The following is a 17791-nucleotide window of genomic DNA, read 5'->3' on the forward strand; positions in this document are numbered from 1 at the left end:
GCTATGTTTGCATCCATGCATGCTCAAGCATCCCAAATACCATGCAGTCCAAGTGTGCCTTAAGGCAGGGGTCCCCAACCCCTGGTCCGTGGACTGGCACCGGGCCACGGCATGCCAGTAAATGGCCTGCACAAACAAGTGAAGCCCCATCCACAGGATGCAGGCATCATGCGAAAACACGCCCCCTCCGGTACTCAGAAAGAAAAGCCCTCTGGTTCTCTCCACGGAACCGGTCTCTGGTGCCCAATAAGTTGGAGGCCATTGTCTTAAGAGTAGCTGAATTACCTTCAGCTGAAGGGTAGAACTGAATATGTTTGCAAAATCTGGAGCTGTTCACCTGCAGCTTTTTACTTATTTATAAAATGTATGTAATCTCATGTTGAAGATTTTTTTTCCTCCCTCCTTTCCCCTTTTTCTTTACAGAAAGCTGCCTCTGCTGGATATTTTTGTAGAGCTGAACAACAGAGTTTATGAATGGAATAGAATTAATTCTACAGAACAGTACTTACTCGTATTGAAGCACACCCTGAGGAAAAAACTTTTCCTGATTGACAAGTAGAGGTCTTTGTGAAGCCTTTCTGAGATTTATCACTTTCTCCTGGAGTCAGCATATGTAATGCTGAAACACTTTGTACTTTTAAACAAATAATTCTGACTTCCTAGAATTGCTTGGACAAGAAATAGTGGGAATAAGCAGCTATTCGTACAATGCATTACTTAAAGTCTTATTGCACACCATAGATATTGAAAAAGGAGGTTAGAAATTGGGGAAGCTTCTGAGTTCTGCCAGGTTTTGAAGGTCTTCCCTAATCTTGGCCCTCCAGTGTGCAATTCTTAGTCCTATCATCTCTATAAAAGCACACTTAGTGGCCAAGAGTGTCTGAAAATAAGGGAGACTGTGGTTAAATGTAGCTAGTGGTACTATGTGATTATTTTGTGGTTCGCTCAGCAACAACTATAGATCCACTGCACCAAAAAATCCCATGAATGCAGAAATATAGGGGAACAGAAGCTAGTTTCCAGCCTAGTCGAGACAACCAGTAGAACTAGGGATGATGCTATTCTTAGCAAGTATTGAATTTAAGCAAACACTTGGGGATTTGATGAAAAAGAATGGGAAAGAAGGTATATGAGAACAGAACATAGTCATGATAAGGAATTGAATTTGGATTGTTACTGAACTAAATACTGGTATTAAGCTGGAGATAATTTTTAAAGGTATTAGCAATACTAATGCCCTTAATATGTATTTCATCTGAATATCTTGAGACATGTATTGTGCATTTGTATTTTAAAAATTGTTACAATTACTTTGGATGGTTTGGTGTTGGTTTATATTTTTCCTTTCTGTGGAAGCTGGTCAGAAATATTTCGATCTTTGTCAGGCACAAAGAACTAGAATGACACTGAAATGATCACTAGGGTGGGTTTTTCTGGTTGTTGTTGCTTACCTACTTACAAGCATCTCAACAGACTAACTGCATTCTCTTGAGAACTCTTCAGATAAAGCCTTCAAAGATCTTAAAGAGAGTCTGGACTCTCTTACTTCCTCCACTGGAAGGATTCCAAGCTCGCTAGTCTGTTTATTCCATCCCCTTTGTAAACTGGGATTGTACCACAATCTTATACACGTATATATGTATCCTGGGGAAATTTTTCCCTTTTTAAATCTAAATCTAGTTATTTTGTTAATTGCTTGATTGCTGATTTTATTATTTCAGTAGATTACTTTTAAGCCTTGTACCATGCTTTTCTATTAAGACTCATTTCCAGTGTTGTTTCAGAAAGATTTCCCTACCTTCAATATCACTGTAGGTACCTCTGTTTTAAAGTACTAGAATTAGGCAATAATTTGGTGGATGCAGAGAGGATAGAGCGAGAGAGAGTGATTTAGTTGTTGCTGGAAAATTTACTGTGAGTTTAAGCTGAACCAGCTATAGCTAAAGAAGCAGCAGGTACATAAGCAGGGTGGACAAAAGCCAGGAATCTTGTCTGTCTCCTTCAGGGAGGTACAGGTAGCCCTCAATTTACGACCGCATTTAAGCCCAAAATTTCTGTTGCTAAGCGAGTTAAGTGAATTTTGCCTCATTTTATGACAATTCTTGCCACAGTTGTTAAATGAATCACTGTGGCTATTAATTTAGCAACACAGTTGTTAAATTAATCTGGCTTCCCCATTGACTTAATTTGTCATGAGGGTGCAAGAGATGATCAAGTGATCCTGGGACATTGCAACAGTCATAAATATGAGCCAGTTGCCAAACGTCTGAATTCTGATCATCTGACCATGGGATGCTGCAATAGTTGTAAGTGTGAAAAACGGTCATAGGTCACTTTTTTCACTGCCACTGTAACTCTAAAGGGTCACTAATGAAAGTTCACTGTTGAAACTTGAGGACCACTAGATAAGAAAGACCCAAGCTGTCACCCAAACCAGACAGAAGGGATTGGGTCTGAGCATATGGAACCCTTCCCTCCACCAAGTCCAATCAACAGCCACCAGATGACTGTTAACAAGGCAATAGAAGTTGCCAGTCTTGTGACTCAAAAAGCAAAGACTTTTGAAGGACTTCTGGCTGACATCATAGCAGCATCAGTCACAAGAAATGGGGGAAACGGGACTCTCAGTTCCTGTGCTGGCTTCTCCCTATTTGTGGGCTCCGAAAGGAGCCAAAGTTGCCTTGTAGGAGTGGCGAAGCTAAGGAGAGGCGCCCTGAGACGTCACAAGAGAGATCGCAACTCTCCTGCTGAGCCTCGGGGCTTTTTTCCCTCTATGCCACGGCGAGGAGAAGAAGCAATCTAAGATGGCTGTCACGAAGCTGGGACAGCCGACAAACATCTAAGCACTGTATAGGTGCAGACTTTGGGGAATAGTGTGTGAACTGGGTGAGAGAATATTTTCTGTTAAAATTTGACCTCAAGGAAATCTAGGGGGAATATATATTTAGAACTATTGTTAAAGCAGTGAACAAGCACTTTGAAAAATTATTAAATCGGAAGGAGGAGAATCTAAGAGAGAGGGGAAAATTTTTAAAATATATATATAGAAAATTGGACTCTCAAAGAAGACGTGGTATTGAGAAGGCATTTTAAAATGCTGGAACTATGAACTTTAAAAATTAATATTTTTTTATTGGAATTATAATTTAAAATAATTAAAATCAGACTTGCCAATATCACATCATGAAGTAGAGAGCGCCATCTGCTGATGAGAGGGAATATGCAAGCCTGAGAATAACCATTTGAAGGATTGAAAATACTGGATTACATTCATCTACTCTAAGACCACTGGAGATATGAATATTTAAATAAGAACTTTAAGTAAAAGACCCCTGAATGTTACGCTATATGATTGAACGTATTAAAGTGATTTGAGGAGGCTTGGACAACCCCCTGGTTTATTTAAATGGATTTGATTGATTATTTATGAGATATTAAAAATTGTGATTTGTGTAAACTCAGTTTTGAATGAAGGATTCCTGGACTACCAGCTAAAAGTGGGACCTATTAAACAAAATAAGATGCAATGCAAGGTGGAAGTGAGTGGAATTTTAAACAAAATGGAGCTGATGTTTCAAAGCATTAAGGACTTTATACAGGAACAACATAAGGCGATGGTAAAATTATTTGATGGCATAGACCAAAAACTGGAAAATATTATACAAGGGACAATGAGCAAAGACCAGGACAATCAGGAAAGAAAGGATCCACCAGGAGGAATGGAGGGGAAAGCAGAACCGAGAAACCAGAGAAAAGAAGACAACAAGGAAAAGATATCATCAAAATGAATAATGACTAAGGAATTCAAACAGGAGGAAAATATTTTAAAAGTTCTAAAAAGAGACTGGGAGAAACAGGAAGGTATCTGGGGAAAGGAGATAATGGTTACAACAGATAACTTTAAAACTAGACAGTGGGAAAGGGTAGAGAGGGGAGAAAAAGTTAGATTGCACAGTCAGAATGCAGATCTAGAAGTAGATGGAGTAAAAGACTTAAGAAAAGAATATGGGAGGCAAGTCAAAAAAAAAAGATCTTAAAATACTGATGCAGGCAAGAGATGATGGATAGAAAAAAGCAGTGGTGAAATCCAAATTTTTTTACTACCAGTTTTGTGGTGTGGCTTGGTGAGCATGGCAAGGGAAGGATACTGCAAAATCTTCATTCCTACCCCACTCCAGGGGAAGGGTACTGCAAAATCTCCATTCCCACCCCACTCCAGGGGAAGGATACTGCAAAATCCCCATTCCCTCCCCACTCTCGATCCAGCCAGAGGTAGTATTTGCCAGTTCTCCAAACTACTCAAAATTTCTGCTACCGGTGAAACACTGAACAATGAAAGAATGAAGGAGGAAACTAATATAAATAGATCTGAAGAGCTAAGTAAGGGAAATATGAATAACAAAGCAGGGGAATAATAGTATATATGGATTAATATAACAAGATATATGTAATAATAAGGGAGGTTTAGAAATTGAAGGGCGGTAGTATTAGGTATGTTTAAACAACATGAGATGCAATAACTATGAGTAGTAATATTGTCTATTTGTATTAAAATGTATGATACCCAAGTATCATACTATTCACGCATTAATACGTATAAATAATATAAAAACTTGGGGGGGAAGCAAAAACTTTGGAGGATAAAAGGGTCCCAAAGCCTGTCCGCTCTTTGTAGTCTTTAGATGCAGACTTAAAGCACTCTAGCTCCGTGATGGCAAACCTATGGTACGCGTGGCACACGGAGCCATATCAGTAGACATGCGAGTGTTGCCTAGCTCAGCTCCGGCGCGCACATCTGATTTTTGGGCCTTCCGGGCCCAAAAGTCAGCAAGTGGGCCGTTTCTGGCCTCTGGAGGACCTCCTGGGGGGTGGGGAGGGGGGTGGGGAAGGCTGTTTTCTCCCTCCCCAGGCTCCAAGAAAGCCTCTGGAGCCTGGGGAGGGCAAAAAACAGACTTACCGGGCCCACCGTGCATGCCAAAAATGGGGGGTTTGGGGGGGCACGCACACATGCATGGGGGTGGGATACATTATGGGTATGGGCACACATGCACACAACCCCCGCACTCCCTCTGCTTTTGGCACACAACGGCATAAAGGTTAGCCATCACTGCTCTAGCTGGTGAAGGGTGTGGGTAAGTATGTATGAATGTTGTGGTGGTGATGGTGGGGAATAGCAAATGTGCATTGTAACCAGTGGTGGGATTCAATTTTTTTAACAACTGGTTCTGTGGGCGTGGCTTAGTTGGGGGTGTGGCTTGGTGGTCATGTGACTGGGTGGGCATGTCTAGCTGGTCATGTGACTGGGTGGGCATGTCTAGCTGGTCATGTGACCGGTGGGCGTGGCTATCTGCATAGGGACTACAGAGGGCTGAAAAAAGTCATTTCTGACCGGTCCTCGCACTTATGACCATCCTCACATTTATGCCCGTTGCGGCATTCTTAACAACCGTGTCACTCATTTCACAACTGCTTCTCTTCATCATGGTGACAAGATAGGGCGAAAATGTAAAATGTGAGGACAGTCGTAAGTTCGAGGACTGGTCAAAAGTACGAGGACCAGTCAGAAATAACTTTTTCAGCCCTCTGAGTAGTCCATATGCACAAAAGGACTACCCAGAGGGCTGAAAAAAGTGATTTCTGACAGGTCCTCGCACTTTTGACCGGTCTTCGCACTTATGACTGGTCATCATTTATGCCCATTGTAGCATTCTTAACAACCGTGTCACTCATTTCACAACTGCTTCTCTTCATTATGGTGACAAGATAGGGCAAAAACGTAAAATGTGAGGACAGTCATAAGTTCGAGGACTGGTCAAAAGTGCGAGGACCAGTCAGAAATAACTTTTTCAGCCCTCTGAGTAGTCCATATGCATAAAAGGATACAGCAATAGAGAGGGATGAAGGAAGGGAAGGGAAATTAGTGTAGGAGTGAAGGTAAGAGAGGGAGGAAGAGAGGAGAAAGAAAGGAAGAGGAAGTAGGGAGGAGAAGAAGAGGGGGAGGAAGAGAAAGTAAGAAGGAAAGAAAAGAGAGAGGTGGTAGGTTTGAGGAGAAAGATTGCTGTACAATAAAAAAGATGAAAGGGAAGAAAGCCAACCCCAAACAAATATAAAGATATTAAGATAAAGAATGAATTGTTAAACTTTAAAAAATAAAATAGAACAAATATGAATAAATAACAATAATTAGAAACACACATACAAACATACAATGTATTTTCTTTGAACAGAGTATTTGGCCGGTTCACAAATTTAAACAGTGTTTAGTCATTTCAATTAAATTTACAATTTCTATATTTCCTTTTTGCCATATTTATTCCTCATCTATTTTTGTAAAAAACCAATATTACCCTTCATCCTCATCTCTAATCCTAATCAAATTCAATTTTTCCCTTCTATTCTATATTATACCCCTTCCCATTGTCATCTATTTTTATATCCATCCTCACATTGGTTAATTATGTAATATTAGTTGTTTAATATAAATTCAACATTTTAATATAAATCAATTAGTTATATAACTACCTTTTTTGTATATTAATCAATATGAACATGAATATTCCAATTATTTCCATGCAATCCAATTTCTTACAAATCAATTAATTATATTTACCAATAATAATAAACCAAATAATTTCCCCCATATATTCTTCCAAACCACAACTTAACCATTTCTGCTTTCAACACAATATACAATTAATAGTATCTCAATTATTACAATTCCCTAAATAGAGCTTTTTTTCTTTTGTGTTTTAAAATCTTGAACTCTCCTCTTTTTCCCTAAATTTCCCATTGTTTGCACCTACCTTTTTTGGTGAGGAAAAAGAAAAGAAATCTGCCTGCCTAATTTTCCAATGTTGCAGCAACAGCAAAGCCAACAGCCTGCTTTACTTTCAGTTTCGTTTTTCAGCATAGCTGGGGGGAAAAAATCTGCTCCAGCAAAAAGCAGAGCCCTGAGCAAAACAGCTGAGAGCAAATCAGCTGAGAGTCGGGAGCCGATCTAATCAAGGGCTAATTAGCCTATGCTGAAGCTCCGGGCCAATAAAATTACAAAAAAACACCGAACCGTTTGTTAAATTGCTGGCTCGCCCCTCGCCCACCACTATTTATTGGCAATAAATAGTGGTGCGGAGGGGCGGGGCAAGGGGCGGGGCGAGCAGCAATTTAACAAATGGTTCGGCCGAACCCCCTAGAACCGGCAGAATCCCACCACTGATTGTAACCAGTAAAGTTGTGCTATACTTTAAATTCACTGGTCTTCCATGTATGCCAAAGAATCTGTTGTGCCTCAATGTTCAGTTGAAAGTGGTTTGAATGTGCCTCTAATCATTTCCCAGCTGTTGACTATGGCTGTGAGTGTGTGAGTGACCATAAACCAAACCTGGGAATGCATGCAATATTTTTACTGGTGTCAGGATGAGATACACAGATTAAACAGTTTAAATTTACTATCTGAGTGATCAATTATGCTTTTGTGGAAATCTGGGATGCCTGACAAAAAGATACTTTATCACTGCCCAGGCTACAGCTCTACTGGAGAATTCTGAGGAGGGGAAATGGGTTTGGTATTTTGTGAAGTGATAGAGAAACTGCTTGAGAAGTTGGGATTGCCTATTGATGACTTGCAGGAGAAAATGAAATCAGTATATTCAGGGAGAAATGTTAAGATAGAATTTGGGAAACCGTACAAATTAAGAGGAGGAAAGAAACAGAAAGATTTACCTGGAGTGTTAGCAGTACTATTGGGAGTTGGGCTGACCCAAATGGATAAGATCTTCAGGCAATTACAAGGCAATTACAGTCAAGAGAATTGCTCTTTAAAAACAGACTTGGAACAACTCAAAAATGACTACCATGTTTTGCAAGCTTATTACCACCTGCAAAAGAGCCAAATGGTGGAACTAAAAGAGACTTTGGTTCAACTGAAGGATAGTGTTGTAAAGGGAGTGGCAACAAAATTGAAATTTTAAAGGACTTTCTGCAGACATCTGATAAAATTAATCACACAGCCTATAGAAAATGTAGTAAGGTAGGGGAGCTGTGCAGACAAATAAGGCAATAGCCTTATGAAATTGCCTGTTTAACAGGCTCAGACCTTGACAAAATACCACTACCACCACCCCAATTTTCCCTTTAATCGGAATCAACTTTTTGAGAACTTAAGCAACAACTTCCCTAGGACTTCAATAGCAATAGTAGAAATATAAGCACAAACATAGCACAGAAATGTCCCAAACCAGCAATGGGAATACTCCTAAGTAGTCATTCATACCTCTTTATTGAGAGAAAAGCTGAACGATTGTTACAAATCTGGGGGTCCTTGAGCCTTGACCCCCTCAAATGGACCTTGAGGCTACAGCAATTCAGCCTCCAGTACAATGTTCTGACCATGAGATTGTGAAAGGAGAAAATAACTATTGTAATCATAAATGATGGTTTCTTGTCCTTAACAAAGTTAGGATTTGCAAAGTTAGGACAGTCTATTCTGAACTGTGATCAGAAATAATTACAATAGGAACTTGAGTTTCGAATTGAAAAAAACAGTCCAGCCTATCAAAAACAGTACTGTAAAAGACAGATTAGGAATACAAATCAAAATGGGCAAGAAAATGATAAGAAAACACCTATCTACCCTAGATGAGTGAAAATCACCAGGTTTAGATGGATTACATCCCAAGATTTTGAAGCAGCCAACAGATGTGATCTCAGAACCACTTTATTATATCTTCCAAAGATCCTAGAGCACCAGACAACTACCAGAGGACTGGACTGGAAAAGAGTGACATGCTTCCCATCATCAAAAAAGGGAAAAAATGGATTCAGGAAACTACAGACCAATCAGCCTGACATCAATATCTGGGAAAATTCTGCAAAAGATACCTACAACAAATCTGCAAACACCTGGAAGCAAGCAAAATTATAACCAGAAGTTGGCTTCTTTTTGCATTTTTCAACTGACTAAATCAATGGACCAATAAAATGCGGCGGACATAATTTACTTGGACTTAAGTAAGGCATCTGATACCAGGACATACTACTTGGTAAATCAGGAAGATGACAGCATCACCACCAGATGGATTCGTAACTGGCTAACCACAATATGTAGTCAATGGAACTACATCTACATGGTGGGAAGTATGCATCTTCATAAATAACTTAAATGAAGATAAAAACCTTACCCTGACACTAAGCTGAAGTTCTCCCTTGAACTAAAACGGGAGGGGGGGGTCATCTCTAAAAAAACCAAAAAGGCACATCTAAAAGTTGTGCAGCAAAATGGATGACACCGTTGGCAAGCTTTAGCTGCCTGGCTGACTGCTTGTAGAGGGCAGTCCACAGTCTAGCCTTTAAGTCCTAGCTGGACTCTACGAGGAGCAATGGTGAAATGTACAATTTGTTACTATCGGTTCTGTGGGCGTGGCTTATTTTGTGGGCGTCATGTGATGGCAGGAGTAGCTTCATGGTCATGTGGGGAAACTCCTGTAAGGGGCCGGGAAGGTAAGGTCGTGAGCCTGGTGGGGGTGACACAGCATGCTGGGAGGGGGGTAGCGCGACTTACCTATAGGCAGGAGGCGGCAGCTCAATTGGGGCGCAGGGCAGGCACCAGTGGGAAGGCAGCTTGGTAAGGAGGAAAAGTGACGGGGGGGGGGAGACCGGTTCGGGGACGTGGCCAGCCAGCAATTAATACTGGTTCTGCGACCCTGCTAATAGGTAGCAACCCACCACTGGTATAGGGCGCCCGCAATGATAGGCGTCGATTTCCGCCTATTCCCCCCCCCACACACACAAATATTTCCCAGTTTGCAGGCAAGGAGAGGATCCACGCCACTTTTCCCCACCAGCAGCACGCAGATCTCGGCCAGTGAGGGTCCCTCCCTCACTTCAGTCAGCCCAATACCTCTTTTTCCATTCGTCCCACCCCTTATAAAGACTGCCAGTGGACTCCTTTCCCCATGAAATGTATGTGACGCAACTCTCTGGAAGACGAGAAAAATGCCGTCGAGGCGGCTTCCCCCTTTATAGTTGCACCCTTTAAAACGGTATCTCCTGTGGAAGAGGAAAGGGGCAGGGAACGATGTCTGGCCTCGCTTAAACTATTTTAAACCCGCGGACCAGGTCTGGGTAAAGCATTTGGCGTGGGGGTGGGGGGGACGGACAGTTTATACCCGACGAAGCATGGCGCCACCAACACAAACAGCTCATTTGCTGCCAGGTCGCTGCGAGGGGAGGAGCGATATGCGTAAATCCTGTAAACCGGAAATTCAAAACACCGAACTGAGTATCAGAATTTTGTGAGCAATTTTTTTTTTTTTTTTTTTTTTTTTTTGGTAAGCGAAACTGGCTCTATCTTGCTCAGACAGGATTCTCCGATTGCTGGATCTCACAATATCCGTCGGTACCAGAGCGTTCCCTGCGCGCTTTAGTAATCCCGGCTGCTTCTAATGAATGAATTCGGGAAAAGGACTTGGAAGTTAGTTTTGGTGCTTGGATAGTTTAAACGATAGTTTAAACTATCGTTTCGCCACAGCTGCCTTCCCTACATCTCAACTTCAGCGATTTTTTCCCGGAGCCGGAATCGAGGTAGCAAGCGAGTTTGGGGGGCTCTTAGTAAACCGAGAGAGGAGGGAGGGGGCTCCGTTTTTTTGGATCTCGCTGTTGGCGTCCTTCCTTTTTCAGTCTTGACTGCCCCCCCCCCACCTCCCAACTCCGGCCAGGTGAAAGCCGAACAAGTGGCAAAGTTGCTGCACGAACTTTTGAAAAGTTTTGTTCGGCCTGCAGAAAAGGCTCAAGTTCGTAAAACGGCAGTGGCGTTTCGGGACGAGGGAAAGGGAGTGGCTGTTGTGATAAAGCGGTGGGGGGGGGGTCTGTGGAGGAGAGAGAGACTAAAGTTATTGGCCTTGTTACGGGAAGGATCCTTCCTGGGCTGCCATTACAATTAATGAACAAGGCCACCGTTTTCATTGATCCAAGCTGAAAAAAAGCTTTTCCCCCAAATGAAGGTGCAGCCTCGGGCGGAGAGAAGTTTCCTTCTGTGGTTTTAGGGGGCCGGCCCATCAAATGGACAAATTCAAGGAGATTCGGTGTATTTTTATTATCCTGACAGCTACGTTGATCTCATTGCTCAGAGGGACTTGTGCGTTAGGAAAATGAATACTGTTTTTAAAAAAGTAGATGGTCAGGAAATCTGGAAAGCCCCAAAGGAAATGGATAAGGGACGTTGATGGCCACGGTTGCCATGTGATCTAACTTCAACTGTAAATTACAAATTTCGTATTTTTGTATAGAAAATGATGAATTTCTCTCACTTAAGAATTCTCCAGGCCCTGTTTTTGTGATAAGGTAGGACAGAGTGTTGGAAGTACAATGTATAAAATCCTTTGCTTCCTCCTGAACGACTACCTAATCTCAGATGATACTTGGCTTGTAATTTACAGTGTTCCAGAAAATGGCCTGTTATCCCCGCGTTTGAATCAATGCCATTTAGAATTTTGATTAAAGTATGATGTGCCTCTCTTAAGAGTCTCTGGAGGCTGGGGACAGCAAAAAACTTCACTTCCTGTCCCACCGGGAGTTGGGAAACGGGCCCTCTCAGGCCTCCGAACGGCCTCCGAGCAGTGGTGGGGTTCAATTTTTTTAACAACCGGTTCTGTAGGCATGGTTTAGTTGGGGGTGTGTGGCTAGCTGGTCATGTGACTGGATGGGTGTGGCTAGCTGGTCATGTGATCGGGTCGGCATGGCTATGCATAGGGATACCCAGAGGGCTGAAAATAGTTATTTCTGATAGGTCCTTGCACTTATGACCATCCTCACATTTATACCTGTTGCAGCATTCTTAACAACCGTGTCACTCATTTCACAACTACTACTCTTCACCACAGTGACAAGATAGGGCGCAAAATGTAAAATGTGAGGACAGTTGTAAGTGCAAGGACTGGTCAAAAGTGCGAGGACCGGTCAAAAATAACCTTTTCAGCCCTCTGATAGTCCATATGCACATAGGGACTACCCAGAGGGCTGAAAAAAGTGATTTCTGACAGGTCCTCGCACTTTTGACCAGTCATCATTTATGCCCATTGCAGCACTTAATTAAATTAATTAAATAAAAATGACCTGCTGAAGCAGTCAGAGGCAGTCCGAGGCGGGTGTTCGGGCTGGCTGCAGGGCAAGGTGATACAACCGGGCAGTGGTGAAATCTAAAATTTGTTACTACCGGTTCTGTGGGTCTGGCTTGGGGTGTAATGTGACTGGGTGGGCGTGGCCAATTTTTTTTTACTTTTAAAACCATTTTTTCTACAACGTCTTCTGCGAAGAGGTTGTAAAAAAATGCTTTCAAAAGCCTCTGGCGATCAGGCAACTCAGCTTGGATCGTCAGAGGCATTTAAAAGAAAAAAAGGGTTTTTTTCTTTTAAAAGCCTTTGACGATCCCAGCTGAGCTGCACGATCATCAAAGGCTTTTTTTTTTTACTTTTAAAAGCTTTTTTTCGGCCAAAGAGGTAGAAAAAATGCTTTTAAAAGTTAAAAAAAAACCTCTGATGATTGTGCGGCTCAGCTGGGCATGGGGGGGGCAGGGATTTTTGCTACCGGTTCTCCGAACTACCCACCTCCATTGCTACTGGATCGGCCGGTCCGGTCCGAACCGGGAGCATTTCACCCCTGCAACCGGGGTAGGTAGGCTGGCTGCCCAGGTGGGAGGCGGGCGCAGGGCTACAAGGCTGGCTGCAGGGTGAAGCAATCAGATAGGGTAGGTCAGGGGTCTGCAACTTTAAACACTCAAACTTAAAACACATGTAAATACTTAAATACAACCTTAAACCTGGGTGGGCATTGCCAATTCCATATCACTTACTCCCACCCAGGTTTTGTGGCTCCCAGTATTTTCTTTTAAATAGGTATCTCTGTGTGTCTCTTTTATCTCTCTCATCTCTTTCTTTCTCCCCCCTTTCTTTCTCCTTCATCTCTCTTTCTCTCCTTCATCTCTTTCTCCCCCTCTTTCTCTCCATCTCTCTTTCTCCCCCCTTTCTCTCCTTCATCTCTCTTTATCTCCACCTCTCTTTCTCCCCCCTCTTTCTCTCCTTCATCTCTCTTTCTCTCCATCTCTTTCTCTCCACCCCCTCTTTTTCTCCTTCATCTCTTTCTATTTCCCGCCTGGGTGGCGGCGGCAACGCACCTACTGCACCATCGGGTCACCCCTCGGCCTGGAGGCAGCACCTTAAGCCTGTGCCCCACTGCACGTGTGCCCGCCTGGCTGCACCTGCAGCCAGCTCTGGTTGCTCTTACTGAGCTTTGCAATGGGGCAGACAGCACCCCTCCTCCTCCTGGAGCCCATTACGATGCGGAGCATTGGCTTCAGCCTGGGCAGCCAGTGTTCTGGGGTGGAAAAAAGTTGTGTGTCTCCCCCAGCGACTGGGGTAAGGTAGGCTTGCGCCGCGCGGGTGGGAGGCGGCCGCAAGACAGTCCTGCTGGGTTGGCAGCAGGCTGAGACGCTTGGATGGGGTAGCCAGCAACCACCAGCTGCTGGCTACTCGATCCAAGCGCCTCGCCGGCCACCCGATCCAAGCGCCTCACTGGCCACCCAATCCAAGGGCCTCGCTGGCCACGTGACCACTGACCGCAGCTTACCCCCACCTGAGCACCTCACTAGTGGCTGGCGGCCGCGTGGCTAGCGAGGCTCTTGGATGGGGTAGCCAGCGGCTCACAGCTGCTGAGCACCCCATCCAAGCACCTCGCTAGCCCCGGGGCCACCAGCCACTAGCGAGGTGCTCAGATGTGGGTAGGCCACAGCCAGCAGCCATACGGGCGCAGGTCGACCACCTTTCCCAGCCCCACTTCCCCGAGGGCAGCATTTGACTGTACTTGCCTGTTCTGCTGCTGGAGCAGTTGGGGGCAGTCCGAGATGGATGTTCGGGAACAGAGTGGGAGGCCGCCACGAGCAAAGTTAGGAAAGCAGGCTGGGCCACATGGTCGAGGAGCCAAAGAATCACTGCAGGCAAGCTGTGCAACACTCTGAGCGAGGCCAATAAATAGTGGTGGGCAGGGCGAGGGGCGGGCATGCCAGCAATTTAACAAACGGTTCGGCAGAACCGCCTAGAACCGGCAGAATCTCACCACTGCCTCCGAGGGAGTGGGAAAGGCTGTTTTTGCCTTTCCCAGATGCATAGAGAGGATCTGGAGCCAGGTAAGACAGAAAAATGAGCCTTCCTCACCCCCACCCCTCAGGTCCTCTGGAGGCAGGAAACAGCCTGTTTCCCTACTTCTGGTGAGCCCAAAAGGCCCAAAAATGAGCTGGCCGGCGCACTGCACGCCAGAGCTGAGCTGGCGTGCCCACTGATATGGCTACACGTGCCTACTTCTGGTGGGCCCAAAAGGCCCAAAAATGAGCTGGCCGGTGCATGCGCGCCAGAGCTGAGTTGGCGTGCCCACTGATATGGCTACACGTGCCACAGGTTTGCCATCACGGGACTAGAGAGAGTACCTATAGTTGTACCTTGAACCTACTGAAATTACTAAAGTAATAATGAAATTACTTGCTTACTAGATTTAGACTGATGATTGAACAACTATATTGAAGCAATTCTATTGGTTAGTGGTGGATTTCCAGCCCCCACAGCTGTGATTTTTCACTTTTATCTGATTTCTTGCCTTCATATGGATTGGTGTTCCTATCCTGCTGGAACTTGAAGCCACAGAACTGCTCAACGTTTAGCTCTTTTGACAAATGGTTGGATTATGTCATAGGATTTTATGTATTGTGTGTTGATTACCTTTGAAAACAATATTTTAACCAAATAGATGCCAAACCATGTTTCAGTGAAATAGAAGGAAAGGTCTGATCATGGAACAGTTGATATATTTGACTTCTTTAGTGTGTATATGAGTGCATGGCAAAACGGAAAAAAATGTTCTAGCTTTTAGTAATAGTGCCACATTACAAAAGCAGTAACGTGGCTTATCTGTTCCCTCCGACCCAGAGCGATCATTTGCTGAATTATTTAACTTTAGTTTATATATATATTATTTCCTATAACTGCTGCTCTTACCAGTAATTGTTTTGCACAAAAGTGTTTGCTTTTGGTTGGTTGGGAGAGAATTTGTGAGTGTTTATCTTCCAGGGAGTTTTTTTTTCTTTTTCCACTACCTTACTTCTAAATGCTTAGCATTTTTTTTTCTTTCTGTTTTAGAGATTTTACCTCCTAAGAAAATTTTTCCTCATGGCTGACAACGACAATGTGGTATTTCACCAGCAGCTACTATCAATCGATGAAAACTTAGGGAAGGACGATGTAGAAGATATGAAATTTCTCTGTTCTGATTTCATCACATTAAAGAAGCTGGAAACAGTGAAATCAGCCCAGGATATTTTCCTGTTCCTCATCAATGAGGACTTAATTAATAAGGATGATACTTTTCTCATAGCAGAGCTTCTCTACATTATTGGGAATAACTTTCTGCTCCCGAAACTTGGTTATACTAAAGAGATTGTTCAAGAAGAACTGCTTAAGAGAAGAAAGGTATCTCGTTATCGGTGAGTTTTCCAAACAAGAATATAACTTCCATTTAAAATACACTGATTGAGGCATTATTTTCTCTTCTGAATGGGTACCAAGCACTTTAATCATTTGTTTATTTTGACTCTCTATATCTAAATATTTGCCATCAAAGTTCATTACCCAAAATTTCAGAAGCTTAAATTGAGATGGTAGGCAAGGTGCTAAGGATGAATATCTTATAATCTTATATAAAAAGAATTAGCTTACATGTTTAGACTTGTCACCCAGGCAGTTGCTGTATGAAATAACACAAGACCTGACAATGGATAATGTCAAGAATGCTGCTTTTCTTCTGAAGAACTATCTCCCAAAGAAGCAACCCATTATGGTGAGTAAAACCAAAGAGTAATAAAGAAGCAAGAAACATCAAACATATTTAAAAATGCCTGCCAAAAATCTAAATAAAGCAGGAATTATTTTTTAAAAGTCCTAAACATTTAAATGAGATTAACATCAAGTCCACTTCCCTAAGGAAAGAGTGCTATAGATGTGTTGTCAAGAGCAAGGACTATCCTTAGTCCTGGTCATGAAATGGGCCTTAACATAGCCTTTCCCCTGAAGATACACATGTTTTGAGAAAAATGTGGAAGGTAGAGATTTTCAGAAGTGCACTTTACATGTCCAGAAAAGCTATGTTTGCCCAATCCTAGAGATTGATTTAGGCCTATGCAGTTTAGGAGATTTTCTATTTGTTGAAGAAATATTTGGAAGTTGTTCTTATGTTGCCTACAGAACTTGATTGAAGATGTGGAAAGACTTGGTTACTCAGTGCAGCATGGAAAACACATTTAAGTTGTAACTACTGCATTGATTTTTCTTTCCCAGTCAGCTTTGGAGTTGCTGACTTCTCTGGAGAAGAAAGACCTTCTAATGGAATCTAACCTGAGTATTCTTGAATATATCTGTGGGAAAACAGCACCTCATCTCCTGAAGAAAATAGAGATGTACAAACAAGCAAAAGGTGTCTAATTTTGAAAAATATTGTTTATCAAATATTTGTGGTCATTCTTCTGTGCAAGTCACATGGTACTAGATTAATTCTGTGCCAAGTATTGCCAAGCAAACGGGTTTATTAAGTATGCCCTTGTTATTCTTTGAAGGGGAGCAGGTGGCAAATGTGGAACATAACCTATTTCACTGCCTTCTTTTTTCTTCCTTAAACCCTGTATCTGCTAGAGATGTCTTTCTTCTGTAGACTCACTTTTCATATTTCAGGAGAAAAAGGACAGGAACAGAAAAAGTAAAGGGAGGTGAGGCAGGAAAAGTGCTTGAGCTTCACTCCATTCCCTCCCTATGTTCTGTATCTTGTAATAAATAGGCAAGAATATATTTAACACAAAAAATATATTTAGTATGTGACTTGGGACCATCTTGTGGTTTACCCGCAATTTCAAATATACCAGCTAACCTGCAACCCCTATTGACTATGGGTTTCCTAACTGGCTTTGGACTACTTCCAAGCATATGGAAGAAAAACGTTGATCTATAATTAAAGTTCTCATTAATATTTTCTAACTGATAACAAAAATAGCCTTATGTGAGGTAAAAAATCTTTAGGGGAGAGAGGGTGGTAGAGGTGTTTCTTTAGCCAAAATGCTTAAGAGCTGCATCTGCCTGCATGGAGAATCATTGCCAAGAGAAGAGATGGAGGGAAAGGTGATGGCAAGAAAGGAACCTCACTTCTCTTTTTCTTCTTTCATGCAGCATCCTGTCCCCACCTGGCTGCTCTTGTGGCCTGACATATTTGGCTTTTGCTGTCTTTCCCCTTGTAGCCTGATGAATTTAAGCATCTCCTAAGTTGATCAATGCTGAATTTGCCCAATTAGTCTTCCTAAAAGCATCTTGAGGATTGTTTGGATAAAACATGTAACATTTGTGTTATTTTGTGAAGAAGTTCATTTATTCATTCATCACATTGATAGAGCAACCCATCTCACATGCAAGACTCTGGGTGGCATACAAAAACCCCACAGACTGTAAAAAACAAACTTTAAAATTATACCATAATAGAAACTATTATTAAAAAATAGTAAAATCATTAAACAAAATATTAATAAAAAGACTAGGAGAGACCCTCTTGACATTAAGTACAATAGAGGCATCTCACCATCATCCCCAAGCCCGTTGACACAGCCATGTCTTAAGGGACTTCCGAAAGATTGGCAGACACAGATGGGGCCAATCTCACTTCAGGTGTGAATGATGTTGGGTGAAATTATGTTAGATAAAATAGAGGAAAATGCCAA

At 42.6% G+C, this 17791-nt stretch overlaps 1 protein-coding gene across 1 annotated transcript in view; it reads left to right on the forward strand.

Moving 5' to 3' along the window:
• Window positions 1-17791, forward strand: part of LOC117673283 (uncharacterized) — a 60158-nt gene that overhangs the window by 21948 nt on the left and 20419 nt on the right. Inside the window, exons 10-14 of the mRNA XM_087886597.1 lie at window positions 424-558; window positions 10526-10787; window positions 15177-15520; window positions 15774-15873; window positions 16371-16506. Of these exons, the coding sequence (XP_087742723.1) occupies window positions 424-558; window positions 10526-10787; window positions 15177-15520; window positions 15774-15873; window positions 16371-16506 (977 nt within the window). The remainder of the gene's footprint in view (window positions 1-423; window positions 559-10525; window positions 10788-15176; window positions 15521-15773; window positions 15874-16370; window positions 16507-17791) is intronic.

Source organism: Pantherophis guttatus, chromosome 1, assembly GCF_059756535.1.
Source record: "Pantherophis guttatus breed Tessera chromosome 1, ASM5975653v1, whole genome shotgun sequence".
NCBI classification, from domain to species: Eukaryota; Metazoa; Chordata; class Lepidosauria; order Squamata; family Colubridae; genus Pantherophis; species Pantherophis guttatus.